This window comes from Blennius ocellaris (genome assembly GCF_963422515.1).
Source record: "Blennius ocellaris genome assembly, chromosome: 14".
Lineage (NCBI taxonomy): Eukaryota > Metazoa > Chordata > Actinopteri > Blenniiformes > Blenniidae > Blennius > Blennius ocellaris.
Window position 1 is genome coordinate 13,627,258 of NC_137663.1, and position 27,752 is coordinate 13,655,009.

Consider the following 27,752-nt stretch of genomic DNA (forward strand, 5'->3'; position numbering starts at 1 on the left):
TCAGTTACATAAGGCCTTTTCAGGAATTTTTTTTTCCAGCTATTTTCTTTCTTTCTTTTTTTTTTCAAAAACACACAGCCAACTGCTGTAAGAAAGTTATATCAAACACAAACAGTTTCTCCGTGGGCCTTAGAGGTGGTGTAGTACTTGTGTATAAAAAGTTAGATCCGTGAAGAGCCGTCAGTGATACTTCATGAATTATATAAAAAAAGTGGGAGCATGACTCTACGTGTGGTACCTACTTCTCTTTTCCGTGTGTTGAGTCTAATGGCAACGATTTTAAACACTGCAACAGTGGCACAATCCACACTACCATGTCACATCTGGCTGCTCTTCTACCATTTATGTATGAATAATGCAGTGAGGTAAAAGATGGTAAACACTGTTGTTACTCTAGGTTTTGGTTTTCAAGAATAGTGCAGTGAGCTTCTTCCTCCAGTCAGCATTTAGGATACAGTGCCAGCCAGCTGGAAGAAAGTGGCTATTATACAAGAGTTTTTACACAGACAAAACACTTAGACATGTATTCAGGGTCAGGGTAAACGTTGGGGTCTGTTAGCTGGTGTGAATCAGTCTACTGCTCAATTAGTAACCAGTTACAGTAATATTATATAACAGAGTATAACTTGGTCTATAATACAGTGTTTAATCTGTACACGTGTGTGTGTACGCATGTTTACGCGCGTGTGAGTGTGTGTGTGTATGTAAATTTTATTAGCAAGGCCCATATTACATGATGTCCCGGTCCACTCTGTATCTAGGACACAAAGAGGGTTAGTCATTGCTCAGGGATCCGTTTTAAATCTCATCTTCTCAGCGTCATCACTTCCCATTACATAACGAGAGGTGATCAGATGCACTAATTGACATGCACTCCCTTTTCTTTTTTAATTATTAGGTCTCCGTGAAAAGTGGCTCAGTAACAATAAAGGGACAGTTCACAGTTCAAAAGGCCGCTCTGGAAGACCTCTCCAACTTAAACAAAATGTTAAGAGGGGCCTCAAGTTCAAACTGTCTTACTTTCTTCTTCTGTTTTTTTTTTTTTTTTTGTCTTTTATCCCTCAGCAAAGGGTTTTTAGTGCACCTGAAGCACAGAGGAGCGTTTGCATGGGGTAGGGAGGAGGGGAAACCACTTCTTCAACAACTTGTTCTGGCCGGAACGTAAATGGCTGCAGCTGGACCTTCTTCTTTAGGATCTGTCCGATTCCCATCGAAGGGAACTTGCTACGGTGGGTCGGGCTCTCTGGATCGCTGCTACTGCTGTTGTTGGAAGGAGGACTGAAGGCCGAGGTGGGCTTGAGGGCGCTGAAGGCAGACTTTGGAGGGCTAAAAGCCGAGCTTCCCGGGGGGCTACCTATGGTGCTTGGGGGGCTTCCACTGGTGTCAGAGGAACCACACCAATCAGATGAGATGCTCTTCTTGGGCTGTGGGTTCACAATTAGGACAGGGGGACTGGGGATTGTGGCCTTTTTTAAGTAAGAGGAGTCTGGCTGGAAGGCAGAGACATGGCGGGGTGGGGATAGAGTCCCGTTGGTCAGTTTATACCAGGGCGTGGAGGGGGTGTCTTCAATTTGTTCAGCTTTAGCGAGGGAGCCAAAGGAGTGCATGCCGATCGGTGAAGGTGCCGGCGGTGCGGGAATGTTGTGTTCTGGGCTCGTGTTGACTTGTGGGAGGGTGGCTAGGCGTCTTCGCTGCTGCGGCGTGTTGGGAAAGAGAGGATGTATCTCCAGATACTCCATTGAAGAGGAAGCTACGGTGCCGGGTGGTGCCAGAGGTGAGTTACGATGGCCACCAGTAATTGCACGCAAAAGACCTGTGGATGAAAGTGGGGGAAAAAAAATTATAACATTTTCCGAAACATTATAATTTGCCCTTTTTTTTTTTTTTTTTTTTATGTGCCAAAGAAAGACTGAGAACTGTGCCTTCCCTCAAGCCTTTGGTTGAGTAACCTACATGTCTGGAATGTATATGTTATGCCATACTTCCAGGCGTAATTTTGTAACAAGCAATTGCAAAGCTACCAGAACATTCTGTCCTGACATTTACCTTGTGAAAGCTGACTTTCCTTAACATGCTGTCTCCAGAACTGCCTTCGGGCTTTGTCAGCACCACTTGCAGACATATGAAGTTACATAAGGTTTAATCTCCCAATTTAACCTCAGCACTTTTCTATCACTTTTGAACTCGTGGTTCTTTAGTCAGATCATCAATCAATCTTTTTTTTCCCTAACTATTCTAAGAAAGATTTATGAATGTGATTTACATCTCAGTCATTTCATTTGGCTGTCAACTGTTCGATTCAGTTACATAAAAGCATTTGTGTCTTTGCATCACAATTGACTGGCAAGTTGTCCAGGATCTTTCCTCTCAGGATGGATAGTTGGGTGGTTGGATGGATGGACAGACAAACAATGGATGGATGGATGGATGGACGAACGGGCGGACGGATGGTTGGATGGATGGACGGACGGACGGATGGTTGGATGGTTGGATGGTTGGATAGATGATTGGGTAACTACATATATGTGAATCAGGACGTTGTGGGACAACAACATGCATGCTCAGTCAACCTACCCTGTATGAATAAAAGTAAATAAAACAGACACAATAAATGGCATGACACAATTTGAAACACATGCACTACATCTTAATGTCTGAATTCACTGTTTTAAACATGACAAACCCTCACCTGTTCGGTGTTTTTTCTCCTTGCTGGGCCCCTTGCTGACAGCCAGGTAGACAGGCGTCTGCTTCGGCGGGATGGTGAGCTTATCCACGTGCTTCCTCCACTGGGTCTGGAAGTATTCGCTTTTTTGCTTTTCTCCTTTTTTCTTTTCTTGGAACTGCATCTCCTAAAAAGATGCAAACAACATTTTTTTCTTTTAAAAAAAATTGCAAAGTTCACAAGTAAAGTGTACTGTTGTACAATTATTTTTCTTGTAAAATGTCCCGGCTATCAAAGCAGAGATGATCATAGTTTAACTGGAGCTCTTTCTTTGGAAATGCATGACCGGAATACGTGTTATGTAAAACTCGTTATACGAGACATGCTTACCCTGTATTCTTTGGAAAGTCGCTTCATTTTCTTGTTTAGGAGGAAATAAACAGCCAAAGTATGGCAGGCGCGATTTGTGAGAACGGCGCTCAGCACTTCGCTGTGCTTGTAGCTCATCTTCTCCGTCATGTGCAGCAACACCGTGTGGTTTATGTCTTCAATGTGGATCCTAGACGCAAAAGTGGAATAGAACATTATTGATTTGCGGTTTAAACATGGGTAGGACTTCTGTATTCGTGCAATCTCTCTCTCAAAAACACAACAACATAAATTTCAAATATACCTGTTGAAGTATGGCGCGCCTGTGTTCTTATTAGCCAGTTGTAACCACGAGTCGGCCATCACCTGGTGGATGTTTGGGCGTTTGTTGGGGTCTGGCTCCAGAAGCTTCTTCAGCAAACAAATGGCAGCTGGGACAAGTGAAGTAGAGTCATTTTTTTTTTAAATTTTCATATACAGCCATTGGCAATTTTCCAAGAACATGCAAGTGGTTTAAACTGAAACGTGTCATGACCAGTTTTACAAACCCTTTAACCTCAGTGGTAAGATTTTTGTTCAACAACCGGCTTCCAAGTTTCGCACAACTCTTATGCAATGACAAATGCCCTTATGTTGATTCAACTGGGTTAAGCCATACCTTAATTTGCATTCTAGTTCGTGACACTGTTGTGACACGTTTGAGAGGAGGTGTGAGCCAACAGCAGCCAATGAGAGGAATTAGACTCTCGTTCTACTCGTCCTACCTGCATCCGCACACATACTTACCCATGCGTTTAATGAATGTCATTTGACGAGTTATGACCAAATCTGACCTTAAAAAATCTTCACAGGTGTGATAAACACCATTGTCAATGTTTTTACTTGTACTCTACCAATAAAATGTAAAGTTGCATTTCGCTGCTGATATGTTGTTGAGCTTGAATTTTTATTTGTGGAAAACACCCACAATAGTAACGTTTGTTTATCAAGTGTACATGAACGCGTGCGTTATTGCTGTGATCAAGTTTGTTTTCATTATTATTTTCATCATACAAACAATGGTTTTGTTCCGTTTTATCCCAATGGAATTTGTAAAGATAATATTTGTTAAATTATGTTTTAAAGAGTAGAAAATGAGTAAAATTTTGAAAATGTTCTGCTTTTTTTTTTTACATTTTGTGTTTATATTTTCTACCTGACGTCTCCTGACATTGTAAATCCACATGTACACGTGTTTGCTTTTATCATTTACCTGTGGAAAGTGAGGGAGGTAGAGGGTTCATTTCCTTGTCCACCATCTTCTGATGGAGTGCTCGAAGGCTGAAGGGCTCCACGGTGAATGGGAGCGTCCCAGTCAGCATCGCGTACATGTTCACACCGCTGGAACACACAAATACACGCGTTAAATATGGAAGCACTAATGACGGGGACAAATCTCACACGTGATGAAATGTTTACGGCAGTGGGGTGAATAAATATAAAAGAAATTGGACTTACATGGACCAGACGTCCACCTTGGGCCCATACTTCTTCCTAGAGAGCAGCTCTGGAGCAGCGTAGGCTGGACTTCCACACTGGGTGCTGAAGGGGTCTGAGTATCCCAAGATGCCAGCACAGTTACTGAGGCCAAAATCTGAAGGACGAGGGAGGAAGATTAGTTTTTTTTTCTTTCTTTTCGCTTTAACGTTTGTCGTGTTTAAGTGACTGAATTTGTAAAATCTTAGCAGTTTATTTTTAATTGAATTTCCAAAACATTTCTTTTTTTTTTTACAGAGAAATAACTATTTTGAATGCGACTTGTGTTACCTATGAGCTTTATGTTGTCCTGCTCATCGAGTAGAAGGTTTTCTATCTTCAGATCTCTGAAAGACAAAGAGAGACAGAGTGGATGTGAGTGTTTGTGTGGCGTTTACATTTGTTAACTTATCTATGCTGTCATTGTCACACAATGCCGGAGAGGTCAGTGGGAATCTCGACCCCCTCCTCCTTCTCCCCTTTAAAAACCCTGAGACAAACACATAACCCTCCTAATGTGGGTCACGCTGGTTGATTTTCATGCTCTATTGTGTTCCTCCAGATCCCTCCTCAGTCACAGAAATCCTGTTATACAGTTATCTGCTTAGGCCATCTCACTGTGATAAAAAAAAAAAAAAAAAAAACAGTTCCCAGGCTTTCAGCGGTGGAGAATTCAATATACCCGGGAAGAGGCTTGTGAAAGATTGAATGCTGCTTTTCCCAAGATCGAATCAGCCATTTTATTTCAGTCTCTAACTGTATTTGTAAAACTAAATACATTGAAATCCTTCACAGTACATTCAATTTTATGTATCCTAGTGCAGTTATTGAGCAGACAAATCTGTTTTTTTTTTTTTGGGGGGGGGGGATTAAAAGTAATGTGTACAAGAAGGAATTAACCCACACTTTGAGAAAGAGGATCATGTCTGACTCAGATATTCGTCAGCGCTCACCCATAAACACGAAGCACTCGTCCGTTTTAAATGATAGATTGTCAACATATGTCAAGGCATTAAAACATGCTAATCATTTATTTACTTTTAGAATATTTGTTTTGTTCGTACCTGTGCACCACGCCTGCCCGGTGCAGGTGCTCAACCGCCAGCACCAACTGCCGGATGTATTTTTGAGTCTCCCTCTCGTCCAGGCGCTTCTTGTCGTAGATGCGGTTCATGAGGTTGCCGCCGGGACAAAGCTCCATCACCAGATAGTAGCTGTTCTCCGTCTCCAAGATGTCCAGCAGCTGCGTGATGTTGGGGTGTCGGATCATTTGCTGGATGTGGCCCTCCCGCCTCAGATTCTTGGTCACATAGGAGTCCTTCTTGGCCTTTCGCTTGTCAATCACTTTCACAGCCACCTGGAGAAATACAGACGAGAAACGGGTTGGAGGATGAGACTAACGCGAGACTAAAGTTGGGCTTTTATACCTGGCTCCATATAATTTTGTGAACGGCACCCGTGGAGAATGAAGCGCTTGGGCAGTGCTCTGTATGAAGGGACGGGTTTCAGGGAGTTGTGGTGTAACAGGTGATGGGCTACGCCACCTTTCTTGCAGGATACATTACTCGACACTGACCTCTCCCTCACAGCTGCTCCCTGTGTGGGATGACCCGGGCACTAAAGCGCCCCGAGGCTGTCGGAGGGGGAGGTGTGTGAAAGAGTTGGAGGGTTACTGAACCATTATAAACTAAAGGGAAAACAAACGTTACCTCATTAAGGAGGCGCCGAAGCCAAATGGACAGCTATTATTACCCCATTTGCCACAGAGTTTAGTTGCAACTTCACTTACATGTGACAAAACTGAAGCAGGATAAATGGGTTAAAATGATTGCATACCATGTTTACAAGCAGATCTGCACTTTCCTTCTGCCATTACTCAACCAGGCAGTCTGAGATGTGCCTCGTAAAAGCCACAGAACATGTCCTTTGATTCAATGACAAACACTTTGCGTGCCTTGGTAGATAATTACATTCAATAACATATCCATCTACTTTATTTCTTCTTCGGCCATGTCTCCTTGCATGCTGTCTAGACTGGGTTCAAGAGCACGGCTTCCATACATAGCAAATCATCCCAAGGAGAGACCACAGACATGGAAAGGCACGGCAAGTGAAACTAATCACCATATCCATTAAATGAAACGGTGAGGGCCAAAGTGGTCGCGTGCGTGTCTTTCTCTTTCTTCTGCCCTTCAGCTTGTCTTTCATTTTTACTTTCGTCCTTTCCGCTCTGATTATTGATGCACCTCTAAAACCTTTTTTTACTGCTGCTAATTAAACCTGGCTGCATGTGTGTGTGTGTGCGTGTGTGTGTGCAGTTGATAGATGGCCTGTGTTTATGACTGGCAGCGTTGGTGAATCGGGGTGTACGGTATGTATGGGGGATGGGGCGCTATATTTACAGTAGCCTGGTCTATATGAGACGGGGTGGGGTACAGTAGGGGGGGGGGAGGGCTTCAGCCTGCCAGGGGGCTTCTGGGGGATTCAGTTGTTTATCAGGCGCCCCTTCAGACAGTGAGGGAGGGTGGGGTGGGGAATATGGAGAGGAAAGTGGGTTACAGACATCAAAAACATGTACATATGACCTCCCTCGCCCCCATGACCACCCTGACAGCAACATCTTTCACCTCACCTCACTTTTATGCCCCCCCCCCACCTTTAAACACACACTCTTGGTTTCTCATCCCTACAGCCACTTTCTAGTGATGCTTAAAAAAAAAGGATATTGGGAGTTATCATGTATTTCCTTACCCTCTGACTACCCTTTGCTTGAATAAACTCACTGCCCTGCACTCCCTCCCAGCCCCTGTTACAAAGCTGTGTTCAAATGAATGAGAGAGAGAGAGAGAGAGAGAGAGAGAGAGAGAGAGAGAGAGAGAGAGAGAGAGAGAGAGAGAGAGAGAGAGAGAGAGAGAATGCATGCATGCATGTTTATGTGAGAGAGGGGAGATGTGCCTGGTTGTCAGATTGCCAGTGTTTGCATCATCCTCAACAAAGGCAGTAAAAGCACAGAAAGGAGCTGCGTGTTTTCTTCCCACAGCAACACAAGCATCTCAGACCCTATTTATTTCATTTAAATCATTCACGTGCTGGTTTTATTGTAGCCCGGGGTAAATAAATAAGCAGGTTTTGCAGGCAAGAAGCATATAAAACAGAAGGTGCTTGTTTTTCAAATATGCTAATGCATTACTGCCCCCCCCCCCCCAAAAAAAAAAAAAAAAATGGGAACAGACAAAGGCATCCAGTGGCCAATGGTAGCCCATATCGAAGCCCTGCGCTGGCGGAATCATAATGAAGCTGGAGCCCATTTATCAACGACATGATTTCATATGCAAGTAGCACCTCTGGTCTCTCATAGGCCGAGCAATTTCCCCCTCTGTCCCTATCGCCGCGCTGGGATGGTGAGATCACCCCCGCAAGCAAACAAAGCGGAGGCTCAGAGAAAGACGGGGAGCGCACATGCTGTCATCCAGCGTGTCGAGAGAACTCTGCCTCCTTCACACTGACACACGCACAATAAGTAAATATTGTCTCTGAGCAGCCCTGCCTGTGTACACTGTCGCTGGGTTTAACAGCTGGCGCTGCCGTATGAGCTCATTAACAAAGCCTCTGAAAGCAAACCGGGCTGATCACTTTCTCTTAAGAACTGATTAGGCAGGGGGACCAAGAAAAACAGATTTTAAACGGCTCCGATAAATAAATTTCCCCCACCGTCAGTTGACGTGCAGCATAAAACACGGCTTGAACAAATTGACACCTGATACTGTAATTTTGAACCAAGTGTGGTTTTCATGGGTTAAAATGATCAGAAAAAAAAATTTCTAAATAGTTTTTCAATTAATAAAAAACCCAACATAAATCATACAATAATTTGTTATTCAAATAGTTTCACATGGTATATTCAAATAGCAACCACATCTACTGTATTTAACTTTTCCATTAACCATTTCAAGTTGCAGTCGTCTTACCTTCTCCCCAGTTAAAGCGTGGAGACCCTCTCGAACTTTAGCGAAGGACCCTTCTCCCAGCTTCCTCCCGATCAGGTAGTTCCCCACCCGCTTGGTGTGGTAAAAGTTCTTGAGGATGTCCGCTGCGGGGCTGCATAGGGACGCCGGCAGGACGTTCTCGTTCCCGGCACTGTTCGGGGTTTTACCCTCGTGTAACGCGTGGCTGTTGTCCACCAGCATGTCGCTGTCCGCAACTGGCATCCCTTGTCCGGTGCCTCCTTTCAACAAGGGAAGAGAAATGCGCAACGCTCCTGTTCCCCCACCTTAAAGGCAGGTATTAAATACTTAGCGTCCCGGTGAACTTGCGTTATATCTCCGTTCCGCCTGCGTCTCTCGACCCTAATAACAAATTAAAGGAGCCGGAGCTTTGCGCCACCTGTTCACTCCAAGCGTCCAAGTGAGCGCACTCAGCACTTTCCAGGAGAGGAGTCTCAGCCTAGATTAAAATGACACACGCTTTAAAAAAAAAGAAGAAGATGACATGGAGAGTTGAGTGACGCAAACTGTCCCGATAGTAATGAGGGTTTAAAAAAACAACAACAGTGTGACAGTCGGAGGTAGACAACACGCTATGCGCCTCCGTCTCCAAACACACGCGTCTCCAGAACGGACTGTGCGCAGCGCAGGCAGCGTGTTTTTCAGTTTGAAGTGACTTTCCCGGTCCTCGGGGTGGGCGTTCCTCAGTGTGAGGGTGAAACAGGGGAAAAAAAAAAAAAAACCCACGACAGTGGGAAACCGGAGTGATTTTCAGTCCAATCAACGGAGGCGGGCGGAGCAGCCACATGTATGTGAGAACAAGAGGTACAACTCCACACGGTACAGCCGCCACACCGCGCCACTGGGTGCGTTGAGAGGTGGGCTCAACATTGTACAGGGGGCTATGGACAAAGAACACACGTGGAGCCGGAATAACGGGGAAGCAACGGCATGGAAGCGAAGGGTTTCTTTTGTACGCCTTCTGTTTCAATCATGCAAGAAATAAATTAACCAATCCACCCAAAATATGACAACAACAAAAAAAGAGATTGCCAGTATGTAACGTTTCGACAGGAAGCACGTGCTTATAATTAAATGTGAGAACCCCATTGCCAGTCTTATATATATATATATAATTTTTTTTTTTTATTTTTTTTTTTTAAGGTTTTCTGGCAATAGCCTACCTGAACTTGGAGTTCTGCCAAGTCTCCAGTATAATTAGAAGTGGCCAATAAATGATCATTGTGTTCCTGGGCCACATGAGGTGTTTTCTATACCTTCATTAGTACGATGTTCATCAGTCTATCTATCTATCTATCTTTATGTATTTATTTATCTATGTATCTATTGATTTATCTATCTATTTTTTTTTCTTCATTTATTTATTTATTTATTCAGGGAGGGGTGTCGATCTGACTGTGGCATGTTCTGAGGTTGTAGTTTGAAGTGTTTCACGACTGCCTGAAGGAGGTGAGGGGTATACATCATCACATAGTCAGACATGCCTGCTGGACCATGCTTTCTAGACACAAACTCCATAGACCACAAGACAAAGACCCAAAGGTATACGCACGCCATCTATTGGAGGCTTGTTGTACTACAAGAACATGCAGCCAATTGTACATGAGCGACTTCAACCTTAAATTAAACCGATGCACTTTTGTTTTTAATACCAGATGTTTGTTCTAAGTGTGAAACTGTGCTTCAAAACTGAGGAGGTAGTAGTTCACTACTGGATATTGAAACATGATGTGTTTAAAGGGAACTGCTATTTTACACATTTTAAAGATGAATTCTACATATTACTTCATTTTTGCTAAACATTTAAAGAAGAAAATACAAAAAAAATTGCACTCAAATCATTGCACAAATACAAGACGATGTTTACAGAACTACCATGACTTGGCAGTTTCTATGACCTAACACAAGCTGAGTTGCCATCTTTCATTAGATTTTGTTGTTTAATCTGGAGTTACAATGTGTTAAATGAATGAGAGTGACCGGTATGAAAAAAAATGCAAATAACACAAACATTTGCATTGCTGTATATGATGTACACAGCAAATTTACTTGGCTAATAACCAAAGCAGATAAATGGTAAAACAAAATGTTTTTAAAGTGGAAGTTGTAACAAGGGAAGTGGCAACTCTGTCTATCTATCTATCTATCTATCTATCTATCTATCTATCTATCTATCTATCTATCTATCGATCACACCACACGTGATACTGTAAAAACTTGCTGTATGCAAATGTCAAAGATGCCTATAGCTCCACCGAGTTTACCTTCGGCTATTACGTAAGATATGATGTGTTCAAGAAGAAATCTTGCTATTATATTTCTTAATGGTAAAACAATCTTCAACCAATTACTTTTGTTTTTCTATGGAATTCTCTATCCTTAACTTTATGACAAGACAAAATATTTATATGTGTTTTTTCCCCTCATAAATCATTGTACATATACAAGATGGTGATCACAAAAGTAATTTACTAACAATTAGTTTTCTCCTCTTTGGAACACGGGGATTAAAAAAAAAAAAAACGTGATATCCAATATTGTGAGCGTATTGGTTCAATTGGATTATAGTCCTATTCCGGAACTATTCCGCCCCCTCGTGGAAAAACTTGGGGACAAGAAGCTGAAATCCCATCATGCTTTGCCGTGCGCGCCGTCCCGTCCATAGACAAAATAGAATAGACGCCGCATCCACCTATTGGCGCTGACGAACCGTGGCGCCTCCATCTTTGTCCGGTCGTCTGCTCCGCTCAGCGTAATCTGTTTGGCAGGAGCAATGAAGTGTCACCACATTTAATCAATCATAACTTCCTGAATACTAAACTGATTTCAACGTGTGGATTTTTTCTGTAAACGTCATACATGTTGGTCTGATACTGGACACATGGTTTGGTGTATTCTAATAGTCATAGTGGGCTAAACAATGCTATAATGTTGTGATTTGTGATATTATGACAGGTAATTTGCCACACACACACACACACACACACACACACACACACACACACACACACACACACACGCACTAATATTTGATTGAGAAGCAGAAGCAGATTGTGCACTACTCAATGTTAATAAGTTGAAAAATCATATGAATACATTGTAAACCCAGATATAAGATTCAACACAATACACGTTATAGATCAGAAAGAAAATAGATTTTTTTGTAACGAATTAATTTCAGGCTAACTAATATCCATATGGGGGGGAGGGGGTACGTCACATAGAGCTGGCAGTGCAAATAAATAAAGAGATAGTGCAGTTTGTTTACTGGTTTGACGACCGGACCAAGTTGGCGGCTGTTTTTCCTGCGCTGCCGCTGCCAAATGCGGTGTCTATGCTCTTTGTGTCTATGGTTCCTTCAGCCACCAGTGCGAGGCTAACTAGCGATAGCAACCGGGAGCGGACATCTTTTGCCGACCCTTCCTTGAATAATCATCGCAGCGAACGTGGAACCGGGAGCAGAGCGGGCGGCTCGGAGCGCTCGGGAACCATGGATGCCGTCAACGCCTTCAACCACGAGGTAAGCCGCTCGCGGAGCCCGCAGGCACGCGGGGCTCACCGAGCCTGCTGCGGCGCTGCAAGAAGCGGGGCTAGCCGAGCAGTCATGGCTGGTGGGCCTGCACCGTGAGCCTCCTGGACATCTTAGTGCATGTTTTAGCCGGGTTTAACGGAAACGTGACCCGCTTCCAGCTGGAGTAACGTTGGGCTATATTAATCAGAGTTCTGCGGCATTAAGTGAATAAGCACAAGGATATACAGTCAACACTGGCTCCACCGCCGTTTGGTTAGCTTGTAGTGACGAGCAGTGATGTTTGTATCTTCAGCAAACCACACAGTTATGCTGCAATACTGTACCAGCCAGCTAAATGTCCAGTACTGTCTCATTATTAAGTAAAACGTGTAGCTGGATAGGAGATGCGATGCAGCTTTATTGTGCGGCCTGTTGGCTGCCTGCAGGGAGTCTCAACCAGCTCAGGTCATATCAATGTGCTTTCTCTGGAATCGTACGAGGGGCTTTACTACAACTTTAACCCCACCTGGACCCCCACTGTTCATTCATAGAAACTCCATCACAGCCAGCCTGGCGTGGTTTTATATTCGCTCCAGATTATGATTGCATCAGGTCTAAGTAACGCTTTTCTAGGTGCATTTTACAATTTTATTAACGGAGTGTTGTTGTTTTCTTAACATAGAAGGTGTCAATTGTTGCAAAATCACTGGTAAACACGATGCTAATGTAGCAAATGTAATTACGTCTGTGCTGTGCTGCTTTCCCGATAACAAGCTATACAGTAGTCATCTGAATTACTTGTGGAACAAGGCTGTTGGTGTGATGTTATTTTTGTGGTTGTGATGATCCACCTCACCATGGCTGAAGACACAGGTCCATCACAAGGATGCAGACAAGCATACATCTCCACACCTCCAGGCAGTACAGCAGCACCACTTAAACTCCCGTCCTCAGTCTTGTGAAAAGGGCTTTTATTAGATGTTATATCGATGTCAACTTATAAGAGAATATCAGATAAAATAGAAAAGTCTTTATTAATCCCAGAGGGAAATTCTTTAATAGATGGAGGATGACAGTGGAAAGCAGTTAGGGCACCTTTGCACAAGTCTCTGGATTACATCAGGGGAAAAAAGTATTGACAGTACAGGAACCACGGAACCTGACACGCACATTTCATCGCTCTTGTGACATTTCTGCGAGTTAGCGGGAAAAACAGCTAGATAAATTGTTATGTTTGCACTTAAATGTGTTTGTAGCTATAAGTTGAGTTGAAACTCCCCAAGACGTGACATGTGTTTGTATTTTATTCATTCTCCTGTGCCTTGTTTATCCGTCTCACTGGCTTATTGTCCGTGTTTTCTAGTTATTCTCACTGATGGACTCTAAGCCCCCGATATCTCGGGCTAAGATGATCTCCATCACCAAGTCAGCCATCAAAGCTATGAAAGTAAGTCAGAATTTATGTGACTGCAACTTTCTTTGAATTATACTTCCTGATGATGACATCTCCACTTGCTTTTCTCATTTTCAGCTCTACAAACATGTGGTTCAGATTGTGGAAAAATTTGTCAAAAAGGTGATTCAGACTTGTATGAATACAGACAGAAATCTTTTTTTGGGGGAGGGGGGGTCTAACACATTAATTTCTCCTCTCTTCTTCGTCCAGTGTAAGCCTGAATATAAGGTAGCAGGACTGTACGTGGTGGATTCCATTGTGAGGCAGTCGAGACACCAGTTTGGAGCAGACAAGGATGTGTTTGGCCCACGGTTCACCAAAAACATTACAGCAACGTTTGAGAACCTCTGCCTTTGCCCTGTAGAGGACAAGGTAAGACCATCAGTGGATAAATCAATGAATGGACATCTCGGTATGTTGTTGTCCTCCCTTTCCTCATAAAGCCATCTCGCTCATGCTGTTTTTAATGTCTCTATTTTCTGTAGAGTAAGATTGTGCGAGTGTTAAACCTGTGGCAGAAGAATGGAGTGTTTAACATTGAGGTCATTCAGCCTCTTCTGGACATGGCAGCTGGATCCAGCAGTGGTGCTGCAACATATGCCGGCGCAGATGAGCCAGGTAATACATGTGACTTTCTCATTCATTTCTGAGGCTGTGTTGTCCGCTCTCGGGCTACATTCACACAGATCCTCATGCTGAATTCAAATTTACGGAAGGAAAGAGGGAGATTAAAACAGAAGGGAGCACACATTTTACTGATGCCGTTTTGTTGGCGACCACCTCTGTTGTGTGCATCCAGTTTTGTCGCATTGTTTCAATGTGAGCTCGTCATGTTTCCTCATATGCAGAACTTGGACGCCCACGTCCTGTCAATGAAAGTTAGATTAAATGTGAAAAGTGTTGATTGAAAATCTTATTTGTGTTGTTCTTTTTGCTCAGGTTCCTCTCCACCTCCAGCCAAAGAGCCAGTTACTGTGGTAACTGCAAACTCCACCATGACATCTGCTGCTCAGCTGCACAACTCCGATGCCTTTGCTGCAGTGGCACAGCTCTTCCAGTCCTCACAGGGCCAGCAGGTGTGTTTTGCTCTACTGCAAAGGGGCATTAGCTTTAGCCTCATTTCTTCGGAACATCTTTACTACTAAGACTTCTCTCGCTCTCTGTCCTTCAGCTTCAGCAGATGCTCCAAAACTTTCAGCAGCAGCCATTGAAACATGAGCCCAACGCTCAGCCTCCACTCCATACTATTCAAACACAGCCCCAAAACATGTCCACCGGCTCAGGCATGATCGTCCCACATCCTCCCCTGCCCTCACAGCCGACCCAGCCTCCACAGCAGAAGTCAGCGTTTGACAAGGTGAAAGTGTGTTTTTATGTATTGGGGGGGGGGGGGGAATTGATCTTAATAACAAAATATGAAAATGAAGGAAAAACTGTTCAAGCTCTCATCTTTAACATGTTGTTGTTTGGTTTGTGTTTTTTTTTTTTGGTCAACTTCAATTATGCATTCGCGTTAGAAGCTGCTTGATCGTTTTGACTATGACGATGAGCCTGAAGTTGGAGAAGAAACAAAGAAGGAAGAAATCACCTCTCAGACCTCTTTGTAAGTTCTCCTTTCAGTCACGATAAGCTCTGCAGCATATTGCAGAGGTGAAGGAAGGTTTGATTGATTTTGCCTTCAGACCTGTTATGGAAGTCCCAAAGCTAAAGGTGTATTTTTATCACTACCGCAGCATGCAGCAGCCTCCAGTCTTCCCACAGCACATGGAGCACTTTAAGCCGCAGATGGCTAACATGTCACAAGACCTCACACAACAGGTAAAGGAAGCAACATTTGAAGAATTTGTGCTCCAGTTTCTATTCTTTTCCATTTGCTTTCATCGAGGTGTTGAAATAATACACGCAGAAAAACATACGCGATGAAATGATGGCTTTCTGATTATATTTGGTGTGATTTTGAATGAGCACAGTATTTATGATAGTTATCCCCCTCAGGTTTCACTCCCTCCAAACGGCCAACATCAGGTCTGTGGGTTACCACAAGGACAAGCCTTCCCAGTTGCGATGCCTCCCATGGGGCATGTTCTGCCTGGACAGTCCCACCCTGGTTCCACTGGGCTTCCAGGCTTCCCAGGGGTGTTTCCTTTACACAATTCTGCTCAGCAACAACAGGTACAGGCCCAGGTTGCACAAATAAAGTATAAACTTATTTTATAAAAAAAAAAACTTTGAGTGTATATGTCTGTACATAACAATGTCCTTTTTTAAATTTGATCAAATGTAATTGATCTGTTAATTGTTTTCAGTCAAATACATTTTTCAGGGGTGAACTGTAATCTATTTCTATTTTTGGGGGTGCGAAATGATATTCCTATAGGCCTGGTGTTATCAAAGCTCTTTGTAGACGTTGCTTTTACTATCCAGTATCAAGGAAGTTAATCTGTCTTTTCCATATTGAATTAGGATCTGTCGGTGGATATGGATCATTCAACTATGAGAGATGGCAGACAGGGTCAACGGTCGCACTCTGGCTCCAGGTAAGCACCTCTGAGTGGATAATAATGTTTTGAACCAGGTTCTTACAGTAACGTGCGGTATCAGGTTTTGTTGATCGCACTTTTTTTTAAGATCATGCTCTGGATTGCGAAGACTTTATCGTTTTTTCTTTCTTTCTTTTTTTTTTTTCTACTTTCAGATCCCCCAAGCGAAGACGGTCGCGGTCCAATTCCCGCTCACGACGGACCAGGCACCGGCGATCCCGCTCGCGCTCCAGAGACAGGCGCCACCACTCGCCACGCTCCCGCTCACAGGAGCGCAGAGAGAGAGAGAAGGAGCGAGAGAGACGGCAGAAAGGCCTCCCACCACTCAAAAACGAGACGCTAAGCAGTAAGTCATGATCTGAACATAGTTCTAGCAAAATAGATAGAAATGAAAGATTAAAAGTCTGTTACGTGATTTGCACAACCTCTTGTAAATATTTCAGAAAATTCTTACTTTTTTTTCAGTTTGCAGTACGACTCTCTGGGTGGGGCAGTTGGACAAAAGGACACAACAGCAAGATGTTGCCTGTTTACTTGAAGAGTTTGGCCAGATAGAGTCCATCAATGTAAGTGTGCTCATACAGATAAGTCACACAAACCTAACTGAACTCGACTCATAACGGCATTCAAAATACAGACTTTTATTCATAAATGCCTCTCTACTATTAAGAAATAAACATTACAGAGCCCTTTGAAAAGATGAAGGTTTTAATGATACCGAGGGAACGTTACTCTCGCCTTCACTCGTTTGTCTTTTTCTCATCTGAAGATGATTCCTCCACGCGGCTGTGCTTATATTGTCATGATACATCGGCAAGATGCCTTCAGGGCCCTGCAGAAGCTCAGTAGAGGGTCATACAAGGTGAACCAGAAAGCCATCAAGGTGAGTGAATGGCCGAGCCTGTTGTAAACATCTATGTGGACTAAAACGAAAACTTCGGCTTGTATTTGACTTTTTTTTTTTTTTTTTTATTGCGTTTCTCACCAGATTGCTTGGGCTTTGAACAAGGGCATAAAGCCCGAGTTCAAGCAGTACTGGGATGTGGAGCTGGGCGTCACATACATACCTTGGTCTAAAATCAGGGAAGACCAGTTGAAGGAGCTAAAAGAAGGAGGGATACTGGATGTTGACACATTATCACCAGGTAAAGGCTTTATCAAAAAAAATCTTCTGACATAATAATAAAACCATATTTTGCTCTGAAATTTGTAAACGTGGCACTAAGGGAGGGTTGGTCATTCACTCCTTCAGTTGCTTCTGTATCGACTTTGGAGTAAATGATACCTGATTAAACAGCAGCGCACTCATAGTGGGTGTGCTCAACACAGCAACAAGTTGCCTTTCATATTTATCACACCTTGAAACCTGGTTTAAAATTTCAAATCCGATGTAACGTAACAGTTCCATAAGCGTTAACAATTGTGAGTTCATTCTTAAATGTACAGTGCTGTGTTCCTCCGGCTGTCAGGCTTCAATGTTATAGCCGTTTATTCCTGATATCAGCTGAACCATGTTTTAGTTCTGTTTTCCCATAAAATGTGTGTCTTTTCCAGGGTGGAGTGGAGTGAGAATGACACTCGACCTCCCAGAAGAGCTCACCCACAATGGTCGTACAGACCAACAGCAGCTCGAAGAGCCACAAGTAATACAAGTAGTCTCCCCGGCTGCTCTGCCTGCACAGGTAAAACCACAGCGTCTGAATCAGAGATACGTTGATCTGTCTGCACTTTAAAAGCAAACTGTCACTCAAAGTCAAGATGTACATTGGCCTGCTTCTTTTGAATTATTTGCTGGGAATCCAAGTATATTTATAGCATTGGAAATTGTATGGAGGCCACATTTCTATGAATCAATATGTTGAAGATACTGGACGCTATTCTTACTGGATTTTTGCTAATGTTTTCAGGTTCCTCCAATGCAGCAGCCGATGGCTGGTGTTGGTTCCCTGCAGCCCCCCGTCTTCCCGGGTCCCATAGGCATGCCTCCGCCTTCTTTCCCTCCAGGTGTCCCTCCTCCTCCATTCATGAGACCTGGTTTTAACCCTCTGCAGATGCCTCCAGGTAGCGACTCGTGCATTCATTTTCCCGTTGCCTCCCTCCTGCAGGGCTCCGTGTCAATTGGTTTTTAGTAGTTGTGTGTACTGAATTTGGAACTGTGTTGAAGTTCACATTGATCAGGGTCTGTTTTTGAGCAACTTGCCTTTTTTTGCCGGCCAGGTTTTCCTCCTCCGGGTGCCATGCCCTTAGGCCCACCGCCACCATCAAAAGTTGGTGTTGAAGATGCGCCTCTGGACCCAGCAAGTCTGGGCAGCAGGAAAAACGACGAAGTCCTCGAGGGTTCAAACATTTTCAACAACCAGATGGAACATTTTGGTGAGTGTGACTCTTTTAAGCCAGTTGTCAAAAATACTGGACAAACCAAGCCATATTGTTAGCCTCGTGGAACAGATGCAGTTCTTTGCTTAATGATCACATCGCTTTGTTTGTGGCAGGAATGTGAATGAGGAACACCGATGCATTTTTTTCGTGTTGATAACTTGTAACTCTGTTAAAACCTTCCTGTTTGCTCTCCATCAGGTTCACCACCAGGTGCCCTTCCAGGTGGGCATCCGGCAAACATACCGCCCCCTGCTGGTGGTCTTCTCGGCGCACGCCCCGGCATTATTCCACTTCAGCGCCCTCACGCCCCCCCACCACCGCACATGCAGCGTTTCCCTCCACCTCATGTGCCAAGACCACCTCACCCCAGCATGCCCCCAATGCCTCCACAGATTTTGGCCAGAGGGCCACATCCGCAAATGATACACCATGAACCTCCTACAGGAGGGTTTGGGATGCCACCTCCACCCAACATGAGGCCTCCTTTCCCTCATGGGCATGGCCCTCTACCTCCTCCAGGACCTCCTCAAGGACCTCCTCCAGGACCTCCTCAAGGACCTCCTCATGGACCTCCTCAAGGACCTCCTCAAGGACCTCCTCATGGACCTCCTCAAGGACCTCCTCCTCCTTTTATTAGACCAGGAGTCCCTCGTGGCCTTGAAGGGCCAGAAGAAATAGAAGGCAGGCCATTCAGGGGAGACCGGCCAGGATTCAGGGATCGTCAGCAAGAGAGAGACAGAGACTGGGATCGAGACAGAGATAGAGAGAGGGACCAAGGGTTCGGAGGTGGGAGACGTTCATTTGGCCACAGAGAGAGAGGTGAGGCCGGGGATATAGTGGATTGGACTGAAAAGGTCGGATTCAGGCTGGAGGCTGGAGGGGACCGCTATGCCACAGGATGGGACAAAGACCAAAATAGAGACCGAGACCGCGATAGAGACCGAGACCGCGACAGAGACCGAGAGCGAGATCGGGACAGAGATCGAGACCGAGAAAGACGGGACTGGAGGGAGTGGCGAAGTGTCTCTGATACTGACAGATCGCATGGGAGGGCTGACGGAGAGGACAGGAGAGGAGGGAGGTGGGAGGGAGGAGAGAAAGGGCAGGGAAGAGGAACAAGTTGTGAAACAGGCAGAGGCACTGACGTCAAAGAGGACAGGCCACGGAGGTCTGGGCGGCGGGAGAGGACCTCACGGTGGGATAAGGATGACCGACTGGCTGAAATCGAAAGCATGGACAAATGTCAGACCTCTAACAGCACAGAGCAACCTTGTGTGAATCCTGTGGTATCCGCAGACAGTAAAGAGGCGGATGTGGAAGCTTCTGAAGAGAAGCCCAAATCGGAACTTTCAGCTCCGCCTCCACAGGAGACTCCAGCTGGAGGAGACCCGGAACCTAAAAGTGAGCCCACAGAAGAAAAACAAGATCCAATCTCAGAGACTGCTGTGAACCACTGAACGATGCCATAAAACAAAACAAAAAAATGTTATTGGCAAATGGACTCGAGTCATCAGTTTGTCTGCTGGCAATGGACTGTTTCTGGGCTGTAACACATTTGTTCACTTCATCACCATATGGAAATGGAAAAAAAAGAAAATCTGGCTTCACATATTCAGCCATTTTTTTGTCTGAAAAAATCAGACCCCCCCAAAAAAAAAAACCTTGTTAATTATTGCCTCTCAACTGCAGTTCCACTCCTTCCTGTACGTTATAAACACGAACAGATGCTTGCATGTTAACTGGGCTCTGTTCACATTTTGGTTTTCGCTTACATTTTTAATGTGCGTCCTCATACGTGTGTCAGCGGAAACATCTCAATGTAAATTCTTTTAGAACTAAGTTTTATTAATGTACCACAAGGCCATGTCAACACACTGAATTTCATCCCAAGAAACTTATGATTGAAGCGCCTTTTTAAAAAATATAATTTTGTGTATTCAAGCCAAGTTGTTTGAAAAGTCTGTGGTGGCCTTAAAGTCAAATTTGCATCTTAAGGAGTGCATCGTCCCAGATATTGGTTAAAGTCAGTAACGGATGTTTATACTTGCCTGGTTCCTCGGCTGGTACCACAGTGTAAAGAATGAAATGGAGAGAGCGAGATCAGCGCCACTCATGATGTGCAGTCTGCGAGTGGCTTCCATTACACTCCTGTGTTCTGAGCTTAATGCAAAAACAGTGTTGGATTGTGAAGGTGGACGAAGAACTCGGACTATTATTTGTATACAGGTGTCATAACAGCTGCAGGGATTCCTCTCACATCAATTATGAATAATTGTTTCTAAAGTCCATTGTTTTTTTTTTATAATCCTTGCTGTGCTCATATTGCCATTGGATTTTATTCAGTCTGCAGTAAAGTGCTATTTCTGGCCCACTCTTGTGTGTAGGGAAGCATTGGCACGGCCGCAAATGGGCCATACAAGGTTTGAATTAATCAAGAGTTTGCATTTACTGGATCAATCATGACAAGTGTGAACACACCCTTGAATTTTGTCGTCACTTTCACCTTTTAAACCACATCAGGGAGATGCTGGTGTTTTTGTTTTTCTTCCAGACACCTAATGCTGTGACTGATAGATGTAATACTGATTTTTTTTTTTTTTAAGTCCCCAATACTTTGACAACTATTATTTATAATTAATCTTGTGTTTTTAAATGTCCTCATTCCACCAGTGCTGATCTTTCAATCTTTCCGACAACATGCGTTTCTAAATTTAAAACAACCTGATCTTCTGTGGCATTCTAATATTGTTCATTTACAAAATTGACAATTAAATCACATTTTGGTTGCTCCTTTAACTTTTTCTTTCAAATAGGTGAGATAACACCAACTATTTGGTCAAAACTACAATTTAAACGACAGCATTGTCAATTTGTCTTTACTTAACATGGACTAACAGGCCAAGAAACTTTTCAAGCTAACAAAAGCTAAGAATGTAAAAGGACAATGTGGAATAGTTGTATTGTGACACCTCACCTTTTACTCTGTTCATTTAGATATTCCGTTTTGATTTGTAATTGGTAGTTTGTTTCAGATGTGATCAGGACACAAAGTCAAATAATTTACTTAAAAGTTGATGAATGACAGATTTTCCAATAGGACAGAAAAATGAAACGGTTTCTCTTTGAAGAGGAATAAGATCTTTGTTTTTTATATATTGGCTGTCAGCTTTTTGTTAGTGAAGTTCAGAGTGAATAAAACCACACCGGCAGTTCAAGGGATAACTTTGCATTTTGCTTGACAGTTTGGGAACATTTCACTCATTTGCTCAAATGTGTTTCGACAAAGAAAATAGTCAACAAAAGTCAAATCCATCATCGTATTTTAATTCAAAATGAACACAAATGAATTGAACAGATTAGGGTTTACTCTATTTTGTATCAACCTGAATAACAGCCATAATTTAGTCAGTCGATGAAAGATTTTTCTTTGTGCATGAAAGGCAGGGGAAACTTTTTTTAATAGAACAAAAGCTGAATTGTTATTTTCTTTTTGTCTCATGTACATCCAACTTAATTAGTTTTGGCCACTGACAAATACAAAATGGAACCTTGTAGCTGCTTTTCTTTCTGCTATGAAAAAGACATCTTACACAGTTAGTCTCTTCCACTGAGAAAAACACAAACTGTTGGAGATTATATGTTATCTGAGGAGTGGATTCTGCAGCCTGAGGCGACAAAGATACATTTAAAGTGATAAAATGAAGAGTATTGCTCAAGACACTGCTGTAAATATGCTTGTATCACTGATGAGTCTCCAGGTGTCGTGGTAATTATTGTTAATAATCTGTGATTTCTTTACCTGAGCAAAACAAATTGACTTGGAAGGAACGACAGAGGCCCTTTGCTTTAACGTTTTTAACTCCTACTGGTTTGAAGACAGATGTTTCTATTGATTTGGTAAAAATACAAAAGACATGGACATGAAAAGTCTTCAATATTTCAACCATAGGAAATGGTTTTTAATAAACTATTTTTTTACCAACTTGTTTGGCTTCTTTGTGTCTAAATCAACTCCCAGACAAGAGCTTATTTGATTTAAGTTAATACATATACACTTCATTCCCCTCATACTTGTGATTGGAGTCCTGAGATAAAATAATTGTCAGAGATGCTTTGTCCACATATCTGCTTTACATGTTCTTGTTAGGCATGAATTCATACCTACTTGGGGATGTATTCTCAATGAAGATGAACAAGTTCCACCATATATAGCTCACTCACCACTTCCCCTGTTTACAACACACTACCATATGTCACTTCAGGGTTTTTTTTCCTTCTCTTTGTGCCTGGTGACCAGATTTGTTTACACAAAGATAGCTTTGAATTCTTAGTTACGCAATAGTGCAATCGTTTAATATTGTATTATCTCTAGTTGTGCAGGAGCAAACATGGCTGTGTGCAGTAAAGGAGTACTGCTTGATATGAACATATTTTGTGGATGATTCAATTCTGAGGTAGTTCTTAGTTTGTAGAATTATGGTCTTCCAATGAAATGATACAAAAAAAATCTAGGGTCAAAGATGTAAAATCAGTCAACAAGTATCTATAGTTCCATACAGAAATTATAGCAGGTCTGGACTCAAGCTTTAATAATTGCATTGCAATAATTGAGTTATAAACAGCCCAGAAAATCATCAGCTGCCCTTTGTCCTCCCTGAAGGAGATTACCAGCTCCAGAAGAACCACTGCCCTCCTCAAGGTCCCTTCACACCCAGCTCATCACCTGTCTGAACTGATGACAGATGGAAAGCACCTGCCCTGCACATCCAGATCATCAAACAGTTTTTATCTTTTTGCTATCAAATCATCAAATAACCGTTGACATTAGTGTTTGAATAACTCATCATAAGCAATCCTGTTTAATGTTAGCTTATGATTTGTCTACTTTTTATTATCCTTTATATTGAAGCACAAACGGGGCAGCGCCTGTAAATTCATTAATTATGACATATGACACAAAGTTATTCTATTCTATTCTATTCTATTCTATTCTATTCTATTATAGTCTACAGGAATGCAGGCTATATTTTGAGTTACATTTACTTGGACATATTTAATAACCAAATCGAGATACACGCTTGTGTAATGATCAGGGACCAATCACAAGGAGGCATTTTGACAGACCTCGTTTTTGATTGGCTGCCTTCAAAATGCTCCCGCCCTCTTGGCAGACTATTTGGTTGTCTTTGACGGAGGCACGCCTGTTCACTAAGAGCGAAGCTGTGACAAAGATGGTGCTGAAAGCGGTCTGCGTACTGAAAGGAGCCGGGGAGACCGCCGGAACGGTTTACTTCGAGCAGGAGGTAAGGCATGCAATGCCACATTCAGAGACGGACTCGTCTGGATAGTTTTATTTGAAGAAATTGTCCGGGTTCGCGCTCCCAGTAGCCTCCACCTTCGAGCGCTAAGCTAGCTTAAGTTTTCAACTCACAAGCTAGGCGTTGAATAGAATCACTTTTCTGCGAGAAAGCCGACATATGGCTGCAAATAAATCCTTGCATTGGTCAGGAAGGCGTTTATTTCTGACAGATCTGGCAAGCAGGTGCAGGTTTTTCTCTTGGTTAATGTTTGCACACCGTGCTAACGCACTTGCAATGTCGATTAGCGTCAAAGTGCGCAGTTTTATCACTTTTAATTCATACTATTATTCTTTGTTTATTTCTCCTGTTGTAATCGGTGTTCAAGTTAAAATCACAACCTTTGGTCACCGAAGGACTAGTTTGTTAATGAGTAACTTGGGAGATTGTTTTTTTTTTTTTTTTGTCTGTTTGCACACGTTCAACATTATTACTTTCTCTGCTGTCAAACGACTGTCGGTGTTGCTTGATAAGCTACTCTTATCATGTGAATCCTGACAAATGATCGTTGGAAAAACGTCCTTGTTTGGAAACGCCCGTAACTCCCTACAATCAGTAGAGTGATGCAAATGTTGCTGAGTCACTGTCGTTTGTTTTGCCTTTTAGATATTTGTCCTTTGATAAAGGCAGCCGTGGTTCACCCTCATGGTCAGCTGTGTTTGACGAGTCACACACTTCACATGTTCTTGTTGGTGGGTAATGGGGGGATCAGCTTATTTTCACAGAAATGCCTTGCAGCCCTGCTGTTGTAGTTGCACAATGAACCCTTAGAAGTATCCTGTTATTACTGTTGCAAATATATGTGAAACCATCCCTCAAACATTCCCTTTGTTTGCAGTTCCAAAGGCGTATTTTTTTTTGCGTGAAATCTTGTTTTAACTGCCTTTAACCTGATATTTTTCTTGTCCATTTAGTTTGTTTGAACTTTGAATCCTTCTTGCCATCTGGCTATGACGCCTTTTTTGTTGTTGTTCTGATAAAATGTTTTCTCAATCTGCTAGAATGATTCAACCCCAGTCAAGCTGACTGGAGAAATCAAAGGCCTCACCCCAGGCGAGCACGGATTCCACGTTCATTCATTTGGAGATAATACAAATGGTGAGCATCTGACCACAGTTGTGGGAATTCTATAAATTTTCTAATGCACAAGACGGGCGAGTTGGTGTTGCTGCTTTGTCAACGTTTATTTATTTCACACGATTAAGGTCGGTTTCTTTTTCCCAGGGTGCATCAGTGCTGGACCCCACTACAATCCCCACAACAAGACTCATGCTGGGCCCAAGGATGCAGACAGGTGAGGTCAATCCATCCCAGAGTTGTACCTAGTGCTGTACAATATCACACATGCACAACACGCATGGCTAAAGACTGAACTGTCAACGTATTGAACTAATCAGTTGGGGCCTTTCTGCAACAAGTAGATAAGGGTTTCTGAAGTTGCAAAGTGAGTGTAAAAATGCTTAGTCAGTGTTATGATGGTATAAGAAATAGTGGAAAGCAAAAACATGGCCCAGTGCCAATTAAGAGAGATGGAGAAGAAAATGTTCTTTTAAAAAAATAAGAGAGAATCAACCCTTAATTCTAAAAATGTGCTTGTGCTGAATGACCTTAATGACGCCTTTTGACCGGAGAATAAATATGGAAAGAAGATGCAGATGTCCCGTTGCATGTATTCTGTTCTATTTAAGTACCTGTTACACATGCAGTATTTTATCATGATTTATGGAACATTGCCCAGTTAAGTATTTAGAGGGTTAAAATGACTTTTTGCTTTTGTCAACAGACATGTGGGAGACCTGGGGAATGTGACTGCAGGAACCGATAATGTCGCCAAGATAGACCTCACAGACAAGATGCTCACACTCTCAGGCCAGTACTCAATCATCGGCCGAACCATGGTGGTAAGGACCTTGCAGCTTTAGTGGGGTTTCGTTTTGGGTTTTTTTTCTGCCTTTGCAACATTTAGTTTGGAAATTGATTGAGCCGAGTGCCTGTTTTCTTTTTTTTCTTTCCTTCCAGATTCATGAGAAGGCTGATGACTTGGGAAAAGGAGGAAATGAAGAGAGCCTGAAAACTGGTAATGCTGGTGGACGTCTGGCATGTGGAGTCATCGGCATCACTCTGTAAACAAGCCTGCCAGAACAGTGAAGAGCTGGAAGCGGCACATCCCAATGGCACTTAATACGACCAACATAGTTCCTTAATGTGACTCTTTGTCCTTTTGGATTCTCTGAGGCTTTTTGTTGACTAGTCGGGAGAGTAGATAAGCCATGCTTTGCCCTGTCTGTTCCTAATGACAATATTGTGTCTACATATTAGTTTTTGGTCCCAAAGAATTGGTAACGCACAAATAAAGATGTAAATAAATACTTCCTCTGTATGGATTGTTTTTGGAACAAGCGCTAAAGTAAAAGGTTTATTCTTTCAACAGCATTCACAACACATTCCTTATTTATTGAAAATGTATGGTCAACTCTGTGAATCCTTATTGGGCCCAAGATGCTCAGGAATGCATTAATGCTCAGCAAAGTAAGCTTTGAAAGTTCAAGTTGATGGCGTCTGCCACTTTATGATAAAGTTGGTAGGCTCCGTTTATGGTAGCTTTAAATTTCAACATTAGGAGAGCTCATTAATTGTCTGTATAGAAATCCATCTAGATACTAGTCTCTTAAATGGTGATATATATGTGTGTGTTTTTGAAGCAGTTTGTGCAAATGACACCTGAAGGATCACGTGTATATTCTGGCTCCACTGAAGGGAGAATAAGCATTGGAAGCCACAGAAGATGATTCGGACTACTAAGAAAAACATGAATTTTTGAAGTCAACATTTTATACTTATATATTTTTTGGGGCGGGGAGGTGGTCCTTATTCTCATCCTCATCCGGAGTCTAACTTCTGTTATTTACCAGAAAGTGACAAATCCATGGTAATGTATCGACTTAACTGTAATTGCATGTTCTTGCAGCAGGGGGCCTTCTAACAACACGATGAAAGGGCTGGAAATATTTCAGTACTTTTGGATTAAATGAATAAAATGCATAACACTTGTCTTCCTCAAACGGATTAGTCGTAATGCAATAATATGGTTGTATTGTGAAAATCCTGGACTGCGTGGAAACTGGACGACCCTGAAGGCAGCGAGGCGACAGGACAGGTGAGACCAGTTAAACCACCACGAAGCGCACCTTATTGAAAGAAATGGATTAGTTTTGTTACATAATTGTATATAATGATTAAATACAATGAAATACTATGAAGGTTGTTTTTTTCTTAAAAGACTGACAAGCTAAATGATGCGCAAAAAGTAAGGAAATTCGTGTTTGATGACCTAATTGAGAGCACCTGTTGTCGAAGTTGAAAACGCGACAGCGGCAGCGAGATTTAATAATTAATCTCAATATTGAAAACCACTCAAATCCAATTTTGCTTATCGAAAAAACAAATTTCTTTGCAATTGTAGCGTCATGTAAAAGGTAAATAATCATGCTTTGAAATTATATAAAGTTACATGAATGGTTGCATTGGGTACTGGGTCATTTCTTTGTAAGTCAAACTTGTGTTTGTCGGTGTGAATGCTGCACTACAGGCCGGTGGTGTGTGAAACGTGAAGACCGGGGTTCAGAACTGGCCTGCAAGAGTCCAATCCAGCCCAAGGGATGAACTGGTATGGGGGACACTTTTAATAAGACATTAATTGTTTTGCTTTTTTCTGTAGTAGCAGTGGACTAGCTGATATTTGTAATTTATTTACCAGGATTTCAATTGTTTACATCACTGAAGCACTGAACTCCATATACCTTATTAAGGTTTGTAAATTTCTTATTAATTAAATGCAAACATTATGAATATATGAACGTATGCCCTTGTTTTAAGCATCAACTGTCTGTATAAAACACTGTCGACCTCTAGAGGGCATTGCAACCCTACCTCAAATTTTAGCAGGTAGTGTTTTG

General features: G+C 42.7%; 3 protein-coding genes across 3 annotated transcripts; 2 read left to right on the top strand and 1 right to left on the bottom strand.

Moving 5' to 3' along the window:
- Positions 1-1,061: 1,061 nt before the first annotated feature.
- hunk (hormonally up-regulated Neu-associated kinase) lies at positions 1,062-8,757 on the bottom strand (the record flags this gene model as incomplete). Its single annotated transcript, XM_080509397.1, has 9 exons — positions 1,062-1,813; positions 2,690-2,852; positions 3,056-3,224; positions 3,339-3,465; positions 4,287-4,414; positions 4,532-4,667; positions 4,841-4,896; positions 5,614-5,906; positions 8,518-8,757. 9 exons carry the CDS (start codon positions 8,755-8,757, stop codon positions 1,062-1,064), a joined length of 2,064 nt encoding a protein of 687 aa, XP_080365523.1.
- Positions 8,758-11,953: 3,196 nt separating this feature from the next.
- On the top strand, positions 11,954-22,421 carry scaf4a (SR-related CTD-associated factor 4a). Its single transcript, XM_080509138.1, has 19 exons — positions 11,954-12,073; positions 13,428-13,511; positions 13,596-13,640; positions 13,731-13,892; positions 14,006-14,138; positions 14,460-14,596; positions 14,692-14,877; positions 15,041-15,123; positions 15,254-15,338; positions 15,516-15,692; positions 15,984-16,057; positions 16,216-16,406; positions 16,526-16,626; positions 16,830-16,943; positions 17,049-17,205; positions 17,615-17,742; positions 17,968-18,121; positions 18,278-18,433; positions 18,638-22,421. The coding sequence occupies exons 1-19, from the start codon at positions 12,044-12,046 to the stop codon at positions 19,894-19,896; spliced, it is 3,456 nt and encodes a 1,151-aa protein (XP_080365264.1). The 5' UTR covers positions 11,954-12,043; the 3' UTR covers positions 19,897-22,421.
- Positions 22,422-23,619: 1,198 nt separating this feature from the next.
- On the top strand, positions 23,620-26,515 carry sod1 (superoxide dismutase 1, soluble). Its single transcript, XM_080509449.1, has 5 exons — positions 23,620-23,742; positions 24,798-24,894; positions 25,021-25,090; positions 25,580-25,697; positions 25,816-26,515. The coding sequence occupies exons 1-5, from the start codon at positions 23,671-23,673 to the stop codon at positions 25,921-25,923; spliced, it is 465 nt and encodes a 154-aa protein (XP_080365575.1). The 5' UTR covers positions 23,620-23,670; the 3' UTR covers positions 25,924-26,515.
- The last annotated feature ends 1,237 nt before the right edge of the window (positions 26,516-27,752 follow it).